General features: G+C 46.6%; 1 protein-coding gene across 2 annotated transcripts; it reads left to right on the forward strand.

Moving 5' to 3' along the window:
- Positions 1–1,011: 1,011 nt before the first annotated feature.
- Positions 1,012–20,342, forward strand: PPM1K (protein phosphatase, Mg2+/Mn2+ dependent 1K). 2 transcript variants are annotated; one of them, XM_048303322.1, is made up of 7 exons: positions 1,012–1,099; positions 4,063–4,572; positions 5,099–5,199; positions 12,537–12,702; positions 13,226–13,370; positions 14,184–14,318; positions 14,792–20,342. In XM_048303322.1, the coding sequence occupies exons 2-7, from the start codon at positions 4,133–4,135 to the stop codon at positions 14,921–14,923; spliced, it is 1,119 nt and encodes a 372-aa protein (XP_048159279.1). In that variant the 5' UTR covers positions 1,012–1,099; positions 4,063–4,132; the 3' UTR covers positions 14,924–20,342. The 2 variants fall into 2 exon arrangements, with proteins under 2 accessions (XP_048159279.1, XP_048159280.1); XM_048303323.1 differs by having other exon boundaries at positions 4,067–4,572.
- The last annotated feature ends 1,871 nt before the right edge of the window (positions 20,343–22,213 follow it).

Below are 22,213 nucleotides of genomic sequence, written 5' to 3' on the forward strand. Positions count from 1 at the left end.
AAACAAAAGCTTCCTTACCTCCCAAATATATAGGACAAACTTGACATTGACCTCCTTAAGCTCCTGTGGAAATTGTGTTTGCTCTCATTTTCCTCTTCAGGTGTCTGTTTTCGAGTACTTTGTTCTCTGGCAGACAGCAGGAGGTGGAATGGATGGCACGTTTCAAAGGTTTTTGTAATCAGAGCCATCTGATTCGCTAAATTGCATCAAAGGTCAGAGACTGGCAGTACCACAGCGTGGAGCAAATGATCCCTTTAAATTGCTGATTGGACACGGGTCACGTCAGGAGGCAGCACGGCTTGCCTCATGGAAGCAGCTGCCTGCGAGCAGTGCACCCAACTGTGCTTTAAATCTTTCGGATAGTTTTTCCTTAAGGGCATCACTGCTGCTTCCAGAGGCCTCTTGGGCAGCCCATGGGCAGCAGCTGCAGGCACAGCCTGGCTGTCCCGGCCCTCGGGCTTCCACCTGCCGGATCCAGGGCCTGAAAGGAAGCTGCAGCCCGGTGGGGTCGGGCTCTTCTCCCAGCAGCCAGCGACAGGACGGGAGGGTCTAAAGCTGCGCCAGGGGAGGGTGAGCCTGGACCTGTGCAGGGCCAGGAGTTGGACTCGATGATCCTTGTGGGTCCCTTCCAACTCAGGAAATTCCGCGATTCTGTGAAATTAGGAAGAATTTCTTCACAGAAAGGGTGATTAGACATTGGAATGGGCTGCCCAGGGAGGTGGTGGAGTCGCCCTCGCTGGATGTGTTTAAGGAAAGACTGGACGTGGTTGGACTCGATGATCCCTGCGATCTCTTCCAACCTAAGTGACGCTGTGACTCTGCGGGACCGGGATCTGTGCAGGGTCACCCCGGCCGCAGCCGATCCCCTCTCGCTGGCCCAGCCCGGGCCCGTGCGAGGCGCGGGCGGGGCCGGTGGGCGGGGCGGGGGCGGTGGGGGAGGCTCGGCCGGCGCGGCCGCCGCCGTCGGGGCCGATTGGCCGGGCGGGCTCGGCGGGCGGGGCCGGCGGCGGCGGCGGGGCCGCGCTGCAGCCTCGGCCGGGGAGGCGCCGCTCTCGCACCGCTGGGGCGCTGCCGCCGCCGGGCCCGGGTGCGGGAGGAGGTAAGGGCCGCCTGCCCGGGGCACGGGCCGGGGGCGAGGGAGGGCGGGGGGCCGCGCTCGGAAGCGTCTCCTTCTGCTTGCCCCTTCCTTTCGCTCCGCGCTCCCTTCTCCTCCAGCCGTGGCTGCTGGGCAGGAAGGGCCGCGGCAGGGCCGCCGCCGTCCCCCGAGGCTAGGAATGTTAGGGAGCGGGGCTGGCACATCAGGGAACGGGGCTGGGCACGGCTGGCGATCCGCAGAGGCTGCCGCCGAGCGGCGCAGCTTTGATACGCACGGAATAAACGCGGCCTGTGCTAACTCGTGATGAGTAAACTGCAGCAGAGACGGCTGTAAATTGCTGCTGTCCCTGTGCAGTTTGCTGTCTAGGCACGGAGGCGAGACTAGATTGTCACGGATTAAAAAAAAAAAACACCAACAACAACGCTCCTGATTTAATACGAGTTTAACACCCAGAACCGGACGGTCCTGCCCACATCCGTGCGGTTTGGAAGACACGCGAAGCAAGTGCACTTAGAATTGTACATTCCTTTTTACATACGTCGGATCCCCTGGGGCAGCAGGCATGTCTTCGCTTTCTTCCGGGTTTCCTTTTCTTCCCCTTTTCTTCTGGAAGCCTGGAAAATTTCCATCTGCCGAGCAGCAGCCAGCCTGTAAAACTACGGTTTTAATCACTCCCCTCATCCCTCTTTAAGCGCTGTGTTTCCCTGCCGGTCTGTAGGAACTGTTTCCCTCCAGGTGAACGTGTACAGATGAACAGGATCAGATGGAGCACCTCAAAGCAGATTTCCATCTAGAACTGTCCATTTTGGACTTTGTCTCTAATACCAGTGCCCCCTTTTTCAATGCCTCGGTCTTGTTTTGCCCAGATGGGTCTGCCCTGTGTTTGCAGACATATCAGCTGGGAAAGCACAGCCTGTTGTGTGTCCAGAGCTGTTTACATAACAAACTAAAGAGCAGGTTCCTACTCCTGACTTGCAGAGACCCTTGGAAATCAAAACTGTCGTCACTATTTTTACTTGTCTGGTGAGAGTTGAATTTGATAGAGAACAAATGCATTAATTAGCTTGTGAGTTTGGATTGATCCTCTGATTCGTGCTGTGGATACTGGGGAGTCTAAATTTAGCGAGAATTTCATGTTCTCAAGCTGACAGAAGTGAAAGCGAGCGTGGGTTTTGCTAATAGGGAGGCTTTCTGTTTGGTCGTGCTGTGTTTCACAGAAGGAAGTTAACGTGCCGTTTTTGCGAGTCAAGGATACCAGGAAAGAAAAAGCAGCTCCAGGAAGTAGATCAGGTTTTAAACACCTGTAAGTACACTGAAATAAGGGTGTGATATTGCCATCACCCTGCAGTAAAATGCAAAATCTTAAAATTTCAAGTGCTTCCATATTCAGCTGGTGCAACATCAGTGATTTCCAGAACATTCAGCCTTTTATCAAGTCAATTGTTAACCTCTAAGTGCTAAGTAAAGAAACCTTTCCTCTTTCCATGCAACTTAAGAATTGCATGAAAGGTAAACCTACAGCATCTAAAGCAACATGCTTTGAGCTGGGAATGATGACTTTGTTGAAGGCCTCCCAAAAGCTCTGTCACTGCCATTTTCTACTAAAGCAACCCCTTACTAAGTTACCTTTGATTGCATGTTTTTTGCAAGTACACAGATTTTTACCTAGCAAGTTAAAAACATAGTTTTAACAAATATTTCCGATCTAGAGATGCAGTTGTGATTGGCTTGGGCAAAGTACAGCAGCAAGGCACTCCAGCCCAGAATTCAAGAGTCTCTGGGTACAAGTGTTGCTCTTTGCTGCTCGATTACATCAGACCAACCTGCTGTCATTGCTTTTTTTTTTTTTTTTTTTGCATTCACCATAATCCTGGGTATTTTTAGATCCTTTGTTATGTTATATAATACTTTTCACTCATAATTTTGCCCTCAGCAAACTTTGAGCAATTAAGTTAGAAATCCTTCACTGGGTTTATATCTTTAGTGTGGTTAGTTACAGTGATCTGTGTGGTCCAGTTCAAATTACTCTGGTGCAACAACATGTAATTATTACAAACTGCATCCCAGCCTGTTGGACTTGGATCAAGTTGGGTGTTACTCTACAAAAGGTCAAATAAACCAATTTTTCTTCATTTTCCAGCATGCTAGATGAGTCATCATTAGTGAATTTTTGCCTGCTGAGCCAAGTAGTGTATTTGAATTTATCTGGACTGGAAAAGACATCTGAGAAGCCAGTGGAAGATCTTGCTTGCCTGTGTTAGCCCATTTCAGGGTTAAGTGGCAGAGAACTTCAGGCTGGACAAAACAGCAAATAGTTGCATGGGGTTTTTTGAGGGGGAAGTTTACGCGTGCAATTGTGGATGTCCATGGATATGTTCTTCGTGGTCATTCTTAGCATTAAAAAAATCACAATTAACTTCATAATTCACAATTAATTAGCTCTGTGTTAAAAAGTATTGTTGAAGACCTCCATAAATGTGACAGAACCAAATATCAAGTGCAGATAAAAAAATTTAAAATCCAAGCAAATACATTTCTCCTTCCTTTTCCCCTGGGAGTCACAGTGCAGATATCTCAGCTGGTGTTTGAAGAGCATGCGTGATAAGCTCATTTTCACAACCTTATCTCTTGTTTTCACATATTCATATCTTAGCAGTATCATCACTCTAATTTGCTCCATCTCAACCTCTTCAATCTTTGAAAACTCAAGATGTCATTCTGCAGGGGTCAGCAGAAGTGCCTTCCCTTGCTCTGTGTGCAGAGCTGGGGTTGGATGTGGGCTGCTGGTGTGTGTGGGATTTTTTCCCGGTGAGTCACGCAGATCCCTCTGCAGTTTCTTCCAGGGAGTGCTGTGCTCTGCATGATTAGCGGGCTCTCAGGGTGACATTGTTTCCTGAATGATGCAACTGAAAATTCGCTTCCCTGTGCTTCTTGTTTCCTGATCGGTTTTCCCTTTGTTCTCCAAGACAGTCCAGCAGCTACACATCTTCCGCTCCTGGTCTTTTTTTTCCCTACGAATCTCTGCGAAGACAAGTTATGTCCACAGCTACTCTAATTAATTTGGTACGGAATGGAGGGTTCCAAGTAAGAAGGAGAGCCGTGCTCACGTCCCGCTTCCTGCAAGACGAGACGCGTCCCACAGCCGCCTGCTCCATCGCCACCTCCGAGCGCCGCGCCTCCCGCTTCGACTCCGACGGGAGCGGGCGGCTGACCACATGGGACACCTTTGGCATCTGGGACAATCGCATCGATGAACCCATTCTCCTCCCACCCAGCATAAAGTACGGGAAGCCGATCCCAAAAGTGAGTCTGAGCAACGTGGGCTGCGCCAGCCACATCGGGAAGAGAAAGGAAAATGAGGACCGGTTCGATTACGCTCAGCTGACGGAGGATATCCTGTACTTCGCGGTGTACGATGGGCACGGCGGGGCAGCAGCTGCAGACTTCTGTGAAAAGTACATGGAAAAATATATTAAGTAAGTGCTCACCAGGGGAATGTGCGTCAAATAAATTACAGCTGAGATTCCTTCCTTAGGGAATCAGTGGGTTGTACATTGGGGCTAATCCTCCCAGGTTATGTAGCCGCCTCTCCTTATGGGACAGAGGGAGCACTGGATGGAACAGCCATACTATGAATTCCTTACCCATGAACACAGGAGAGGAAAGCACGATTGTGCCACCTGTCCAGGAAAGGTCTTGGAACACAGGGAGAATGTGGACTGACTGTTCTCACACAGGGTCTCTGTGATCCCTGACCTATGGTTTGCTTACACTCTTCTGTATCTATCCCATCCTGGGACACTGGATAAGGAACTTAGATATTTTCAAAATTACAGGATTATGCTTTCAGTGCACACAGTTAGTAAAATCACATTACCTTTTCACTCAAGTTCAGCATCATTCAGTGGGTGCTGGAAAGAGATAAGACTGCGAAACAGATTGATCAGGATGCATATTTCTTGGAAAGAAGTTTAATATTTTTGTTTGCTTGTTTGTTTCTAGGGAATTTCTTGCTGAGGAGGAGAACTTGGAAAATGTTTTGAGCAAGGCTTTTCTAGAAATAAACAAAGCATATCAAAGGCATGCCAATCTCTCTGCTGACGGTAGGTAAAAAAATGTTCTACTCATATAGGCGTGGAGAATAAAGTTTGTCTTATTTGCTCAGTAGTTTTGCAGTAAAATGTCCAGAAAAGTGCTTAAAAGCAATTTTACTTAACACAGGATTTTGCTCTGGTCACTTACTGCAAATGAAACAATTATGCTTTACCTCCTAAAAATGAAATAACTACTGGAAATCTCAGTCAAATTTACTGGGGGAGTTATGAATCTGAATGTTAGCATAATCATGAATGAATTTTTCTTAATGTGATTCTGAAAAGGATAGTGTTTGTCAAGGTAGCAATGAGTGATTTAGATTTGCAGGACCATAATTTTACTGTTAAGAAATGTGGAGAGGGGTATTTTTGTTTCGCTTTTTCTTTTAGGGGCGAGGGGGGATTGGTGTTTTTATATGTTAATTTGTTTGTTTTAAAGCCGTTACTCCTGTGGATTAAAAGCTTCAGTGTCAAAAGTTCCCCTTCCTAACTCGGCTGCTGCACCTGAGGAGGAACGTAAGCCAAAGTTAATGCAATCGATATTGCTTCTGCACAAACAGAATCACAGGAGTAGCTGAGTGGGAAAGGGAAAAAAGCAGTGAAGAAGAAAACAAGTTTGGCCGTGGTAAGGCTGTAGTAAAGCTGGCACCAGCCCTCTTAAGACTCCCAGTTAATCCTGGCTGTTAATGAAGTTCTTGTATATGTGTCTAGAGACTAAGTACATCTGAAGCTCCAGCTGCAGCAAGCAGAGTTTATAGAGAGTAACTTAGGAAGGGAGATGGAAGTGCCTGTCCCACTTCTGTCACAGGAGCTTTCTTGGCCATGAAAGTCAGTTTAGCCATGAGAGTCAGTTTAGCCAGTCTTAAAAAAAAACCCAAACAAACCCAATTAAAAAAAAAAACCAAAAAACACCAACCCACAACAGAAACCTCCCCCTGCCAATACACAAACCCCACAACCAACCAACCAAAAAACCTGTCTCAGTGCTGCTGCAGGCACTGGCAAAGTAACTGAGGTTGTTCCAGAAGAACAGAAACTGTTAAAATCTTCTCTCCAATAAAGACTGGAAACCAAGGAGCCCTGTAGGGACTGAAGTGATACTGTATTCCCAAGCTGCTTTTCTTAAGCAGTGACTGAATACAATCAAGTAGTGGAGTGACTTCCTGCAGTTTAACTACTAGATGAATCTAGACTCAAATGCAGGACAGGTAGCCTGACTGTTGCAGCACTGCTTCTTACCTTAGCCTGCACCAGGGATCAGGAAAAAAGTCTTAAATCTTGAGATGCAGCCCTTAAAAAGGGGGGATTAAATCTATAAAGTTCATTTTCCCATTGTATTTCATGTGGTTAAAAAAGACCAGAGTCACTTTTGACCTATGGGCTGAGTTTTAGCCAAGCTCATGAGAGACACACCAACAGAGCAAATGTGCTTTTTATCCCAGAGCCTCTTTGCAAATATATTTTCTTACCAACCCAAATCCAAGACAGCATTTGAATACTAGCTTGTGTGCTTTCCTGGATCAGACCATTTCATTTTCAGATCTAATTGTCCTCCTCCCTGCCCCTTTGTGAGTAGGATGGCTCTTGGTTTGGCTCACTGTAATGACCTCAGTTCTTTGTCAGAGCAGCTCATTGAGGAGAAGGATTGAGAACTGTACTAGATATATTATTCTGTTATTCTGAAAACTGTTTCCAATCATAACATTTTAGGTGAGACTTACAAAATTGGATTACAACATTTGACAGACAAATTGTACAGCAAGCAGAGCATTTTAGAACTGCTTATAGGATTTTTTTCATACCATTTAACTAACTGGTGCTGCTTAATGCCAGAAAACTTATGCAAGTGTTACCAGGATACTGCATAAGCCCCCTTCATTAAAAAAGCAAAATAGAGGGTAAAAGAGTTGCTAGACATCCACAGGGCCCACGCTCTGGCAGGCACTCAGTGTTTCTCAGGTAGGCTGAGCACCTGCAAGCTCTTGCAGGAGCCTGGGGGATCAGCCGTTGTTCTTGGCTGAAAATCAAGCTCTAAGGCAAAGAATGGAGTAACAGGGTGCAAAGTCAAGTTTGGATTTCTGGACAGATTAAACTTCTTGCATAGCTGTTGTTAAAATAACTCAGTACTATGTTGACTGCTTTGTGTGGGTATTTTTTGTTGTTGCTGATGTTTTGAAAGTTACATAAAATTTCAGTGCTTGGCATGTGTCTTTGTTAGAAGCCTGCTTCCAAACTAATTCGGTTTGCCAGCAAAATTTCTGATTAAGTGTGGCTATTCTGGATGTGACAGTCAAGACAGTTGCTAGAGTATCTTGAAGATGGTGGTTGATTGTGTATCATGGTGTATCTGGGTTACACTGGATGCTCCCCGAATCTGACCTCCTTTTGAAACATGGCCGTAGCTGATGAAGTGGAAAATAATAGCTTTGTCTTGTTCCAGCAGATAACCTTTCCAGAGCTCGCTCCTTTCACTGTCTGCAAAAAAACCAGTGCACGTTCAGGATGTCCAGGTCTTTACTAACACACAACCAGCTTTAAAAACTTGTACCTGGGTTTTTGAAGGAAACTAAACCCTGGGACAAATCCCTATACCCAAAATGCTATGTTTGAGGCATTGTTTATAGTACTATTTAGAGGTAAAACCTTACATAAGGCACAGATTTAACAGGACTAGAGATGTGCCTTGTTGGAGACCTCAGCTATGTCTTCAAGGGCATGGCCCTTTGTAGGTCACTTAATGATGATACAGTATTTGAAAATTCAGGTAGAAAATACGTAGCATGGTAATTCCTGTGAGCTTTCAATAATAAAAATGGTTTATCTATGTGTTCCAGGTACTGCTGCTGTGTCTGGCATGCAGTTCACCAGTGCTATTGGAGGGCTGTTCTGCTGGAGACTGGTCCAGTAGCCCCTCTGACAGTGACCTGCACCTGTTGTTTCACACAAAAGCATAAGAAACTTGCTGTAGGCAGGTCTGGGATAATCTCTCTTCTGCCTAAATCCCATGTCATCATTAACAGCTTAGAGCTATGTCTGAGCCCTGAAGCTTGGTGTTTGATACCTCTTCAAAAATGCATTTTCATTCCCTTCCATGCATTTAAATATATCCAGTCACTTTCAAATCACTGCAAAATTTAGGTATAGAACATAAAGGAAGCTCACATCCAACAAATGCCATTATCCATGGGACAAGTGCCAGAGATGGGCAGAATTTTCTGCTATTTTTTACCAGCCATAAAAACTGAAATGTAAAGGCTGAATAGCTTTGCTCAACAAGGATAGAAATAAGAAATTAAATTCTGTGCTTGAGGAAATTTGAGCATTTGCGTGGAGAAATGTAAGACAAGCCCTCTCCTGCCCTACTGGAGTCCTACCAGATATTGTTACTGCTTCTGCTCACTGCAAGCCAGAGAAAACAAGAGGAACTTTTCCATCAACCTCCACGTTCAGTGCATCCAGCTCTAATCACATTGGCCACTCACTTCTGGAATAGCCATCTTATTAAAACATAGCCAGGTATTAACTGGTCTATCCATGTTTGAAAGGAATCTTACTCTTGAATCTTATTATGCTGAGCAAACAGCAGAAGTTATTTAAAAGTAGTTAAATTTTTAAAGTAATGTTTGTTTTGTTGGGGTTTTTTTAAGTTACCATTAAAAAAAAAAGATTTTTATTTCTTTAAATATGTTAACCTGCAACACTGAGGAAACAGGAGAGCTGCAGAAATTGTACTTGAATATTTTGTAAATTTATCAGCATTGTAAAGCCAGCCTTTTTATCCAAGGGCCCTGATTATTACCTAATCAATTTAGATGATATTAATTACAATATTAAAGGGATGTTTATTTTGCCTATTTTTCATTAGTCAGAACAATTCATATACTTCTATTCAGTGCCTTTAAGATGGCCCCATTTCAGCTGGCACTGGTATGAACTTCCCATCTTGGTGTTATATATATAAAAATTACCTTGAGGGAACAGGTGTTCTTCAGAGTGGCCACTCTTGCCATATATGAGACAGCTGACCCTCTAGCAATGATAAAATTCTTTGGTTGATCTGTTGGTTGGTTACTTATCTCCATAGGGGAAACAAAATTTAGAATTTATTTGGGCTGTATTTAAACTGGTTTTGTCACACAGTTTTAGCAAGAAGGTGAGAACAGTGGCAATTCCCCAGAAATACCAAGGCTGATTTACCAAGGCCAAAGATGCTTCCTACATGACCTGCAGAAAGGCAGTGCAGGCAGACCTGAGAGTGACTGACTCTATCCCCTGTTCTGCAGCCCTTATTCTTGCATCTCCAGTGTTGCGGGTTTATTTTGTTTGAACAAAGTCCCTGGGTGAATTTCCTATTTGCCTCTGTGTGCGTGTTATTTGTGGCAGACACTGTACCTGGTCAGCAGCTCTAGAACTGGAGGCCCTGGACACTTTAAGCTGGGCTTCAGTGGAAAGAGAGATCTGCTTAATTTTGTCCCAGGTGAAGCAGTCCAGCGGTTCCTAGCCTGGACTACTGGAAGGTTCCCACATCCTCTTTGTCACATTAGTTGAGATGACTTGCAGTAGAAGTTGTCCAGTGAGTGTTAAGAACCTATTGAAAGATCTTAGTTTTATAGTGATATTGTTAGGAAAACAAAATAAACTCCTTAATTGTTAAACCAATACATGTGCTGATGCAACGTATTTTGTGTTATTAAATAAACTAGCAGCAGTTATAATAAAGCACTAGTAATGTTATTCCATCATCATTCCTGTGGTTTTGAGCTGTGCTAGAAATCACATAATGGTACATCTGGCTTCATACATGTTCTTGTATCCCTACCTAGAGCATGAATGGGGTCCAAGGAAGAGATTGTGAGCAGAATGTATTTTTTTCTATGAGTGCTGTTTAACTAATAAACATATAAAGTTCAAGTCACTATGTCCATTGCCACAGTTCTGGACAATATTTTGTTCTTTAGTACCAGCCCTTGATTTTGTGATAGCAGCTCTTTTCTTTGGGAGTTTGCACTCCAAAGATGCAGATTCACCTGAATTCCAAATGTTTCCAGCCTTCTGTGAATTAAAGACTATGATTTAACTCTTTTTATATTTCTCAGCATAGTTCTAAAACCACAGAATGAAATGGGAAAGTAGCAGCAGTTCTGCATTAATTTTAATGTCTAAATAAAATGTATTTTCTGTAAAATAAAAAGGTAGTTTTATGTAGGTTTCTCTATTTCACTTGTTCTAACTGTTGGCTAAAACAGGTATTTTACTGGTTCTACTAAAATTTCTAATTGCACTGGTACTTGTTAGTATCTTACTTTCATAATGTGCCTCAAAGTGAGCCTGCACGGGGCTAGTCCCTGCCTCGAATGAGAAACAGGATGTCGGTGCCTGCTTGGATAGTCAGAAGCTGCCACATCCAGTTTCCAGTGTCCCAGCCTGCATGGCGCTGGCGCAGCCCGAGGTGTGACCGCGGTCACCACGGCTGACGGTCACCACTGACCTGCTGGTTCAGCGTTCAGCTAAACCCAGTCCTCGCTGCAGTAATAATACCTGTTTTAAATAATAACACCAGCTTAATTAACACTGGTTTGTGAGGGTTTGTGTTTGGTTTTTTTGATTTATGGACTCACTGCTTTCACGGCACAACAAGGCTCAATGCATCTTCCAGGGCTTGGTGACTTCAGTTTACTCCCAGCACCGTTTGACTTACAGGGTGCTGAGATCTCACAGGGCTGGGGAAGGAGGCTGTCAAGACCTCACAGCTCTTGCATTTCTGTTGCTGTCTGTTGGGAGCTGGTCTGATTTGGGAGTGCCTGGCATTCCTTGGGATCAAACGCACAGTCCCGTCTCAGATCTGTCCCATGTCCCTGGGGTCAGGGCTGCAGGGCCAGAGGAAAGAGCACATGTAGTTGTAGTTGATCTCTGCAGAAGCAGTGGTGGAAAGACAGTAAGATGTTAACTGTTAGTGACATGAAACCAGGAATATAACTGGGGATTCACATTCACAGCAAGCCCAAAACTCATCTCCAATTGGCTTGCTTTGAAAAACTGGAGCAACTGGAAAAGCCCAGAATGGGGGTGACCTACAGAGGGCCTTTCAAGGGGATTTGCATTGGCTGTGAATGCAAATGTGTTCCAGGCAGTAGCTGGTCCTGTCCAGACATTTTAGTGTAATAGCTCAAGTCAGCAGGAGCTTTCCAGGCATCTCTCACTGGGTTACCTCTGCAGAATTTGCAGGAAGGGAAGATAATAACTGTAAAGCAGAACTTGCCCTTTCAAAAACCAAAGAAAACAAGGAAAGCTGGACAGTTTTTCTGGCATTTTCTTCAATGCAGATGATTCTACAGATCTTTTTCCTGAAATAGGCACATGCATTTCTTCTTTTCAAGCATTTCTTTCTTTTTTTTTTCCTCCAGACCATTGTAGCAATTGAAATGAGAAACCCTTAAATCTGCTTGCATGAGTGAATCCAGGCAGGTCCCTGAGTGCAGTCAGCCAGCTCAGCGCACTCCCTTGCCCTGTAAGAGGAGGGCAGCACCTGTTCTGCCCTCTGGGCACTCACAGTAAACCCCTGTCAGGTGATCCCAGCAGTGCCCCAGGCAGGCTGTCCAGACAGCCACTGCCACCTGCATCAGTTTGCAGGCACAAGGCCAGGCTGAATCCCAGAATCCAGCTTCACCTTTGCACTGGGACCTCCAACAAGTTGAGAGGGTCAGGAGGGAGCAGCATTCCTTCCTGGAAAAAGCCAGGAAGCCTGTTGGCTGAATCCTTCTTCTCTGGGGGAAATGGAGAGGGAGTGTAGCAGCTCTGACAGCAGTAGGAGGATGCCACAGACTGATGTACTGCTTTCCCTTTGGTGATCTCTTTGGAATTACAATTACTATAATTATGTATTACTATGTAATTGCCTGCTTCACCACCTAACAGAAAGAGCCATCAGCTTTATGGTGACCTACCTGTGTAGCTACTGTGCCCAGGGATAAGGACAATAACCCTGTAACTCGACGTGAGCTCGTGGGACTGAAAAACTCTCTTGCAAACTGAAAGGAAGCCACTGTGTCTTGTACTGCTAGTATCCCACTTGCCTTGTTTGCATGGAGCCATGTTGTTGCACAGAAACACTTAATCCTTCCTACCTCCCTCTCTTCCCCCAGTCCTACATGCATGGATGTTTGCTTGTTTTGGTTTTTTGGGTTTTTTTTTTGTATGTGTAGATTTAGTTTAAACTTAAAAACAGTTACTTGCTGATTAGGTAGAGCACAAGTTGTCTTTGTTTTACCAATTGAAACTGTTGCTGTTATAAATGGCTCCACGCTTTGAGGCAGTGCTAAAACCTCTCTCTTTGATGACATTTGTAGCAACTCTGCTGAACTCGGGGACCACTGCAACAGTGGCTCTGCTGCGGGATGGAATTGAGCTGGTTGTGGCAAGTGTGGGAGACAGTCGTGCTCTGCTGTGCCGGAAGGGAAAGGCCATGAAACTCACCATTGACCATACTCCAGAGAGAAAGCAGGAGAAGGAAAGGTACCTGCTGGCTGAGGAGGTGGCTTCTCAGAGCATGGCCTCAGCCAGGATGGGCTTGTGCTCTGCTGCTGGGTCAGGCCAGGAAGAAAGCAGAGTTGAATATAGAGCTGTGAGACCAACCTGAGATGGCAGTAAGCTCCAGTTAATGCACTGGGTCCCGTTTAGAGGACCAGGGGTGTGGAAAGCCCTCCATGAGCATAAACTGTCTCAGCAGTAAGATCAGTATCACTAAGATTCAGAACAGAGCCGTGACCACATGGTTCAGATTTGTCCAAAAGCGCCAAGTTCGAACCAAGTTAGAACCTGAAGAAATGCACTTTTATTCCTAGGTCAGGACTCAGCCCACCAAGACACATCCCTTCTGTGGAGCCCTTCAAACAGCTAAAGCCAACCCTCAGCCTCCCAGCTTAGGCTCTCCATACATCATTCCTCATTCTAGCTAGTGACAGAAATTGTGGATAGAGATGGGGGTAATGGTGTGAAGCAGTAACTCATTTGCTTTTTCTTTTGTGACTCTGCACAGGATTAAGAAGTGTGGTGGCTTCGTTTCCTGGAACAGTTTGGGACAACCTCATGTGAATGGTAGACTTGCAATGACACGGAGCATAGGAGATTTGGATCTTAAAAACAGTGGTGTGATAGCCCAGCCAGAAACAAAAAAGGTTCAGGTAAAAGAAGGTCTGGTTAACAGGGACAGCAACACTCGGACTCAGGGGCTTCATAGGTATTTGATGCAGTGGAGGTACCCACACAACACGAGCCCAGGTGAAGCCTGATGGCTGCACGTTGTTTTTTATTGAAGTAACCAGAGAGCAACTCTAATTGAGTTGTTTCAGATTAGCACTAACAGGACAGAAAAAGAATCTGGTACTAAATTCAACCAGATCAACTTCTGAATCCCACTTCTCACAGTAGAATATTTGATGAGGGAAGAAAGATAGCACATGATGTGCATTACAGGTGTTAATCTGTTTGGGTCCTGTGGTCAAATGAATAATTTTGAGGTTAATGCTGGCATAAAACCATCACTGAGAACTGGGTGGGATATGGATGGGCTGCCATCCAAAAAGTAGGATGTGTAGAGGTTTGCACAGTTGAGAGGAAGAGGGGGAGGAGGAAGGGACAGCTACATGTATCGTACCAAAGCTCTGAAGTCATCTAGAAAACAAATTAAACATCCAGAAGGTACTCAGCCTCCACTTTGGCAGGAAGCTCTCCTGTCCGTTCGCACTCTTTTTGTTACTTTTCCCCAATGCACCTCCCAGGCCCCCAGGAACTTACACTGTTTTGGCCCTAATGAAGTGCCACCCACTAGGGGTTTAGGGAGATGACTGCAGTGCTTTCATGCCTTCCTTGAAACCCTCTTCTTCAGGAAAAATTCAGGAAAAAAGTGCTTTTCAAGAGTGTAAAAACATGGGGGCAGTTCCCTTGCGTTGCAGCACTCCTGCATGGCCATGCAATGCTGTGTGCCTCTGTTGCAGCTGCAGCACGCGGACGACAGCTTCCTGGTCCTGACCACCGACGGCATCAACTTCATGGTGAACAGCCAGGAGATCTGCGACTTCATCAGCCAGTGCCACGACCCTGCTGAGGCCGCCCACGTGGTCACTGAGCAGGTAACGCCAGCACTGCTCCCAGCACCAAGTGCTCCTTGTTGGGTTGGTTTGGCTCAAGAAAAACCCTGAGGTTTTTTATTTACACGTTCAAGTGAATTGCACTGTGCTGGCTGAGACATTCACCAGTCCTGCTGGCCAGCCTTTTCTTTACCCTGGGTCTCGCCATGTCCTTGCCAGGCATACATCAATTAATTTGCTTAGCTCACAGTCCACTGAACTGCATGGGGCTGCAACTGCACCTTATTCCTGTGCTGAATATGTCATCAACGTAGATGGAAATGGCCAGTTTCTGACCACAGTTCTGGATGGTGGCATATCCTATGGAAGCTCTGGGGCATACCAGAATGGAGCATCAGGGCCAGGAAGGGGCAAGGCAGTCTCCAGCCTCAGGGTGTGCTGTCCCAGGTGAAGCCAGACACTTGTTTCCCTTTCCAAGCGAGACGCTGATGCTGACACTTTGTTTCTTCTCTCAGGCAGCGCAGTTTGGCAGTGAAGACAACAGCACCGTTGTCATAGTGCCATTTGGAGCTTGGGGCAAGTACAAGAACGGGGAGGTCACCTTCTCCTTCAGCCGCAGTTTCGCTTCCAGCGGGAGGTGGGCATGAAGACAATGCCACAGCAATCCTTTCCTGCCGTCACCTGGACACAGTGTGCTACAGGAGAACACCTCCATCTGTTCCTAGGCTGACTCAGTGTCTTGTCCATCTCTTCTGCTCCCAGTGTTAGAAGGTGCCACTGCTCCCTTGGTGCGTAGTGCCCGTTGTTGCTTATGGCTGACCGTGTCTTGCTGCCCGCGTTATTCCAGGCAGCATCGGGGCAGCCCCAGCAACTCCACACATCACTTTGTTCACATAGACGACGTTCTGGGCTTTCACCTGAGGCTGGAGGGGGTGCACAGTCGTTTCATGCCTACTTGTATTCCCCAGGACCCTCAGTTCCCTGGCAGCTGTGAGTCCCTGAGCCACATGCTGGCTTCCTTGTATGATAAAACACAGAGGAACAAACGCACAATGTTCTTAGGTAGAAAAAAGAAAGAGAGTTTGTTGTCTTCCTCTGCTGCAGCCACTCAAAACTCCCCTGTGCTCCAGGAGAAGTGGGTGAAAAATAAAGGAGAAGTTTCAGAATGTTTAGGTTCTGATGTCAGTGGCATGTGGTGTAGCTCTTCCTGAGACAGTGCTGCTTAATGCTCTCACTGCCGTCATCTGTGATCCTCTAGCTCCAAGGAGACAAAGCAGGCTGGAGCCACGTGCTGTTGGACAGATGGGAACCTTTCTCCATTGGGTCCAAAGCCTGTATGGTCTCTGTGGACCATGCAGCAGCCCCTTGCACTGTCTTCTCTTTGCTGTGTCAGTGCCTGACAGGAGCACAGAGGAGGGAAAAAGACGCACAGTTTTGATATCCAGAGACTCTCATCAACTTGAATTTCTTTTTTTTTTTTAATAAAAAAATAAGCTAATTTCAAAGAGTTTACTCTTCAAGATCTAATGTGTAAGACATTTTATTTCTTCATACATACATGAGGATTTTCCTGCCCTCTGCTGAAGGTATCTGAGTTAGTTGTGATCTCTCATGTCTCTTCATGGTACACAAGCAGATGTGAAATGCCCCAAGCAAGCTAGAGAAAGGAGAGAGCATGACAATAATGTAATTTTTGTAAGTTTGGGGTATTGTTTCTAGTGGGTGTCAGATATTCAGACACCAGAAAGGAGTTTTATACTTAAAGGAAGTGTTTTCACTTCCCTTCTTGGAGGGAATCAGTGTTCAGTGAGGCATGGGTGGCCAGAGCTCTGATCCAGCTCATATCACTGCTGTGACATGGACTGCAGGTGACATGTTGGCACAGGAGAAGATCTGTCCCAGTGTGCCTCATTCAGACCTCCTCCTTCCTCCATTCCACATCAGCTGTCAGCTCCTGTGGCAGTGAAACATGGGCAGAGAAGAACTGGTCTTTTCTCAGGCTTGCCACAATATTTTTCCTTCTATGGGTGCTTCCAACAGCACAATTGTAAAAACAAAAAATGAAAGAGAAGTTGCCTGATACTAAATTGCCTTGCAAAAAAAAAAAAAAAAAATTCTGAGATGCCTGGCCTGATTCTGATTTTCCAGTGTGAAATACATATCTTCATTACTTTTATCCCTTTCCTTTGAGACCAGGGTTACCCCTTAAGCAGTTATTTTTCCTTGTCTCTGGTGGAAGGCCTAGCAGCACCCAGCAGAGCACCGTGTTGTACTGACAGCATTAGGTACTGGGTGTTCAGAGGGCACCAGTTTTGTCTGTCCCAGCACTTGGTGTATATAGTGTACATATTTGGGTTGTAGCTGCAGAGGTGTGTGTAAATCTCTGCTGTACTGGATGCTGGTGCCCAGGCCTCTGTAGTGAGCACACCACTGGTTTACAATCTTAATTCCCTCTTTCTCCTCAGATTTTTCCCAGGGCTGGGGTTTGGTGTTCACCTGAGGTCAGGATGCTGTTGGAGGCTTTTATTTCTCCTGACAGAGTGGTTTTCTTCTCAGGGGAAGGATCCTTCCATAACTTCTTTGAAATTTTACCAAGGAAGGGTAAGACAAAGCTCTGTGAAACAGAGGATGATTATATTAAGGTGTACTGGTGGTTGCTATTACTGCTTCTCTACTACCACAGAAACACTCAGATTGGGAAGGACTCCTGGGCACCATCTTGCCTCCAGTCCTTTCTGTTGGGTGGCCCCTTCTCAGCAGCTCACTTCCCCTCTCAGTTCCTGTGGATGGGCTTCCAGCTCACCTCCCTCCCACTGCCTCTTGTGTTCCCCTGGGCATGCAGGAAGAACCAGGGTGAACCATGTGCCTGGGGCTCCCTTCCCCTCTGACTGGGACTGATTCCCTGGGGCACCCCTGGTAGCCAAGGTGCTGCTCCATAGGAATGAAGAGATAGATAGATTTGCTGCAAAGTTTTGGACCCAAGAAGAGACACTCTCCATGGTTGGTGTATCCATATCCAATGACACATTACTGCCAAGCTTAAATTATGATGCTGGAGCAGTTTGAATCACTGTTCTCCACTCAGCCTGTGTGCACAGGACATCCTCTGGATCTTTGGAGACCTCACTAGATCACTGTAGATGACTTCCAGCACCACTGCTCCTCAGGTGCTGGATGCCTTTATCTTCACGATTCCATGTTCCAGGGGAGTTCACAAGACCATCCCCACACTTGAGCCTTCTCCAGAGGCTGCAAACTGCTGCCTCTTTTCCAATTTCTCTCTCAGTTCCTTGGTTCCTAGCAAGGGATCCCAGCTGCTGGGCTTCCTTGCCTTCCAGTTGCTGGCTGTCAGTCCCGTAATCCCAGCACTGGATCAGCCAGGGAGCAATCCCCTCACGTGGCTGGTGGCTGAAATCTTTCCATGTCTCAAAGCTCTGAGGAGGTCTGGGGCAGGGCAGTTTCTGTATCCTGTCTGAATTCACTCTCCTTCCTCCAGTTTGTCTACTGAAGAACCGACATCTCGATCAAACCTTTCCTTTTTCCTCCTTCCTCACTGATCGATGATACAGACCCATCGTTTCCCTTGTCCAGTTTCTTTTTCACTCCTGGGGCAATTCCTGTAGCTGCTGCTGTTCCAGTCCTGCCTCAAGCCCAGCCCTCCCAGCACTGAACTGAGGCTCAGTAGGCACAGGCCAGGCCCCAGTATGGGGCAAAAGCTGCTGGTTTTCACTGGGGTAGGGCAAGGCAAGCGTCTATCAGTGACACACCAGTTTGCCAGGGTTGTTGCCTGTTCAGGTGTAAAGTCCCTGGCTCTGGGAGGTGATGCCTGTCCTAGGAACCTGCCCAAATCCCTCCACACCCCCTGCCAGCCAGGGAACAGCCGTCTCAGGGTGCGTTTCAGTGTTGCCTCACCCAAAAATCTTCTCTTACGCCATGATGACACCAGATTCCACCAACCCCATTTTGTGCCAACAGTGTTAATTAGTAGCATTAACAGCTCATGTAAACATGAACAAGGACCTCTGGAACCTGCACAATCATCCACATCAATCCAGAGTGGGGAGAGGGAAATGTGGAGACAAGACAGCTCCCGCAGCACAGCAAGGCCATCCATGCCAGGACAAAGCCCAGAACCATTGTTTGTACTAACACAATCCCAGCTTCAGCCTTATAAAGGGATAAGCAGTGCAGCCAGCAAACTCCCTGACTCCCACAGGAGGTTGCCACTGCTGTAGCAATAGCACACTGGATACAAAGCTGCTGTTCTCCATGTCCCATGTTGGGTGCCAAAAAGTACCAAAGAAGGTGGACCTTGGCTGGAAATCGGGTGCCCACCAAGTCGCTCTATCATTCCCCTCCTTGGCAGGGTGGGGGCAGGGGGGAGAAAACAAAATGAAAAAAAGCCCCAAAACCTGGTCAAGATAAAGGTAGTTAATAAAGAGTGTTACCAACCCCTTTTCAGGTGCCAGTACAGGGCCGAGCACCATGAGGGTGCTGTGGAGAAATGAGCTCCATCTCAGCCAGGCCCAATAAACACTGCGAAGTTTTTTATCTGGTCACTAAGCCCCCTGCTGCCCGTGGCACCTCTGCAGGCAACCAGCTCCACTGTACCCCCCAGGGACTGGCAAGATCTTCCTGCTCAGCAGAGCTCCTTCAGCTTGAGGACAAAGAGCAAATTGTCCTAACAAGGGCAGCTGCCTGTCAGAGAGGTTTATTATTCCAGGACAGTGAAGGATCTCACGCTTCAAATGAAACAGAATGGAATGTTTGCTCTCTAGCTCACTGTCTTTCCCGTGCATCTGAGGTTTCAACAAAAAGAGTATTTTCTGTTCATTACAGACTGAACCAAACATTAAGGGTGACCTGGTGAGCAAACTGTAAAAAATATTCACTTTTTTCCTACCTTTTAGGGGGTGGATTCTGAACTCCATTGGATTTGATAAGAATATTTGCTTGCCTGAGCACCCGCCCCGGAGCAGTGGAATCTCGCTCTGTACAGGCACCGCAGAAGGGTGGGCTGTGGGTGCAGAGAGGCAAAACCTGCTGTCCAGCTAAGTACTCATTTTTACTGTCAGGATGTGGAAGGCACTGGGGGCCTCAGGTGGCTGGAGGATTTACTAGCAGAGATGTTGAGACTGCAGATGGATTTCCAACTTAAGTCTCCCCACCACCTGGAAAGGGGGGAAGGGTCATGCGTTATAGAGGGAACTCACAAAAATGTCATTTGCGGCCTGGATTTAGGAGAGCTGGTCTCTCTGGATGATGAACGTAGTGGAAGAGACTGAAATGGGGGGGGAGATCCAGTAATTCATTTAATATAGGCCTTCATTACAGTCAGTCCCTTTGGGCTGGAGAATAATGCTGGAGCAGCTGAGAATGGGGGTGTGGAGAGAAATCAGCAATATCACTGCTTTTTACATATTTGGAAGTTGTGAGGAGCTTAGCCTCACTACAGGATTTCTGCTGAGTTCCTCGTCTGAGGATCAGGGTTCCATGAGCCACATTTTCTGTCTCAGCAGGTGAATGTGCTGTGGTGAGACTTTGGGATTTTTAGCTAAGGGAGAAGCACAAAACAACAGCTACCAGTGAAACTGGTTTAATAATTATTAAATCCTTAAACACCTTCAGTTGGGCACTGCCAGGTCAATGCTCACTCACCCAAGAAGGCGAATGTACGGTACAGCAACACTCTGGGTACTCCTCGGTTCCAAACTGCTGTTCTGAATGCAGAGATACCCATCAGGTGCCCTCTTGACTTGGGTTATGGAGTGCTTAGGCAGTGGTGCCTGTCGTAACTTTCTTACAGACTTAAGTGCAATTGTGTACATTTGTTACATGCTTTGCCCTAGGGCTGTCTGTAATTCCTGTGGTTTGATGTTTATCTTTGGTGTAATCTGTGTTCGAATTTCATCTACTATGAAATTTTATAGAGGTGTCCACCTTGCCTTTTTTTTTTCTTGCTTTAAAAATGTTTTCTCATCTTCATCAACTCAAAGCTACAGTAGAGCAGCTAAGTCTGTACTGGAATGCTGACAAGATCTTTCAATAAAGAATTGGCTTCTAGGAGCTGTGTCACTACAAATGGATTTTTCTTCTTCCACTGCATTGCCAACTACCAGAAAAGCTGCAGCTTCTCAAGCTGTGTCACAACTGTCCTGTTAGCCCTGGGCCTCAATCCTTGCTATAAAAAGTTTCTGATAACCAAGGCTTTGCCTACAAAGACATTCTCCTGGTGATAACCAGTGCAAAGTACCTCCTGTCTCTGGGCTTTGCTGCACCAGGGTGACACGTTCTAACTTGCTATTTTTGTCTGCCTGGGTGGCTGTCATGGTGAGCAATGCCATCCTGTGACACAATGCAAAGAAACAAATTGGGCCTCTGCAGGAAAATGTATTTTTGCTTCTGCATGAATTCAATGCTGTTCTGTCACACTTGAAGAAATTACAAGGAAAAAAATAAGAGCCAAGAGTTTTAACTCATCTGCAGAAGTAACCCTGAGATCACTGGTATTTTTAGTTAATACAGCTTTTCCCAGCTAGGCTCAAAGCAATTTTACTCTCTCTCCCTTGAAAGCAGCAGCCTTGACTTCAATGAGGTCTTAGCAGTTTCCTACAGCTGAGCCCCAGCACTTCTTTTTAGTAACAGAATCCTTTCTTGTTGTCCTTTGTTGCCAGTCCACGTCTCAGCTCAGTCTGGAGCTGATCAGCTCTTGAATAAATGCACATAGCCCATGGTGGTCTTGTAATCACTGCTCGGATGGGTGAATTCTGAGAGCTTGGGTGGTGTGTTGGGAAACCTGCTGGACAGCTCTGCCTTTCACAGGAGTTGGGAAATGGCTCCCAGGTTTCTCTGCAGTTGGAGCATTTATCCTGTAATGAGCATCCCTGTGAGCTACTGCTTTAAGAGAGGAGAGCGGCTGAGCACCAGCAGCACCACAGTGGTTCCCTCCCCAGCTTCAAGATGGTCTGGGCAGAGCAGCCAAGCTTTGAGGATAACAGTCCTTGCTGTCACCTGGGTGCTCAGAGAAGCTGCCCCTGGGAAGGGCTGGAAGCTCTTCCCAGAGCTCCTCTCAGCACCACTCTCCCCACCTCACCTGCACAAGATTTTCATCGCTACTGCAGGGCAAGAGCCTTGCTACACATCCCCCCCACCTCAGTATTTACCATGAAACACTCCTGCCCAGCTCCTGCACCAGGGGCTCTGCTGCCCTCCTTCAGTAGGCAGGATTGCATTTAGGTTCATCCGTGACCAAGTTTTGGTTCCCTTCCTTACAAATTGCTCTTTTTTGGAGGGCCAGCCCCACATCCCATGCAGTGCCACTCAAGTCTTCTCCACGAAGACAGGGCAGGATTTGGCTCCCAGCACATCAGCCCTGCTCCTGTGCTTGCTTACCCCACCCTCCTCTCTACACGGTGTGGCACAGTAACCTCACTAGAGAATCAGATCTGTGTCCTGACATGGACACGGACATGTCCCGCTGCTGGGAATTCCTTCAAAACACCCATGCACTTTATACAGCACAGAACACAGCCTGGAAAGCAGCTCAATCTCACTTTTCTGAACTGGGTTACTGCACCTGTCATGAGAGACAATCTGGTCACAGCAAACTGGCCACAAATTTGGTTTTCGGGCTAAATGGAATGCCTGGCCCTGGGTAGTGCTTCTGCCTGGCAGGCCCTGTGGTGGAGCCAGAGCTAGAAGCTGGGGCACTTGCAAAGAGCTGCCCTGTAACTCAACAACTGCCTTGTTTCACTCCAAACCTGGCTGCTGGCCCAGCTGATGCCTGTTGGGATTTTACAGTTCCAACACTGACCTTAGAGCTGCCACAAATTTTACCATTCTCTCCTTCTCCCAGACCCAGCTGTAGTGCAGGAAGCTCCCAAGAGCTATGGATTTCCTAATTAGTCACCCTTTTGTTTGTCTGGACAGAAAGGAGC

This window comes from Corvus hawaiiensis, chromosome 5 (assembly GCF_020740725.1).
Source record: "Corvus hawaiiensis isolate bCorHaw1 chromosome 5, bCorHaw1.pri.cur, whole genome shotgun sequence".
In the NCBI taxonomy this organism is placed as follows: Eukaryota; Metazoa; Chordata; class Aves; order Passeriformes; family Corvidae; genus Corvus; species Corvus hawaiiensis.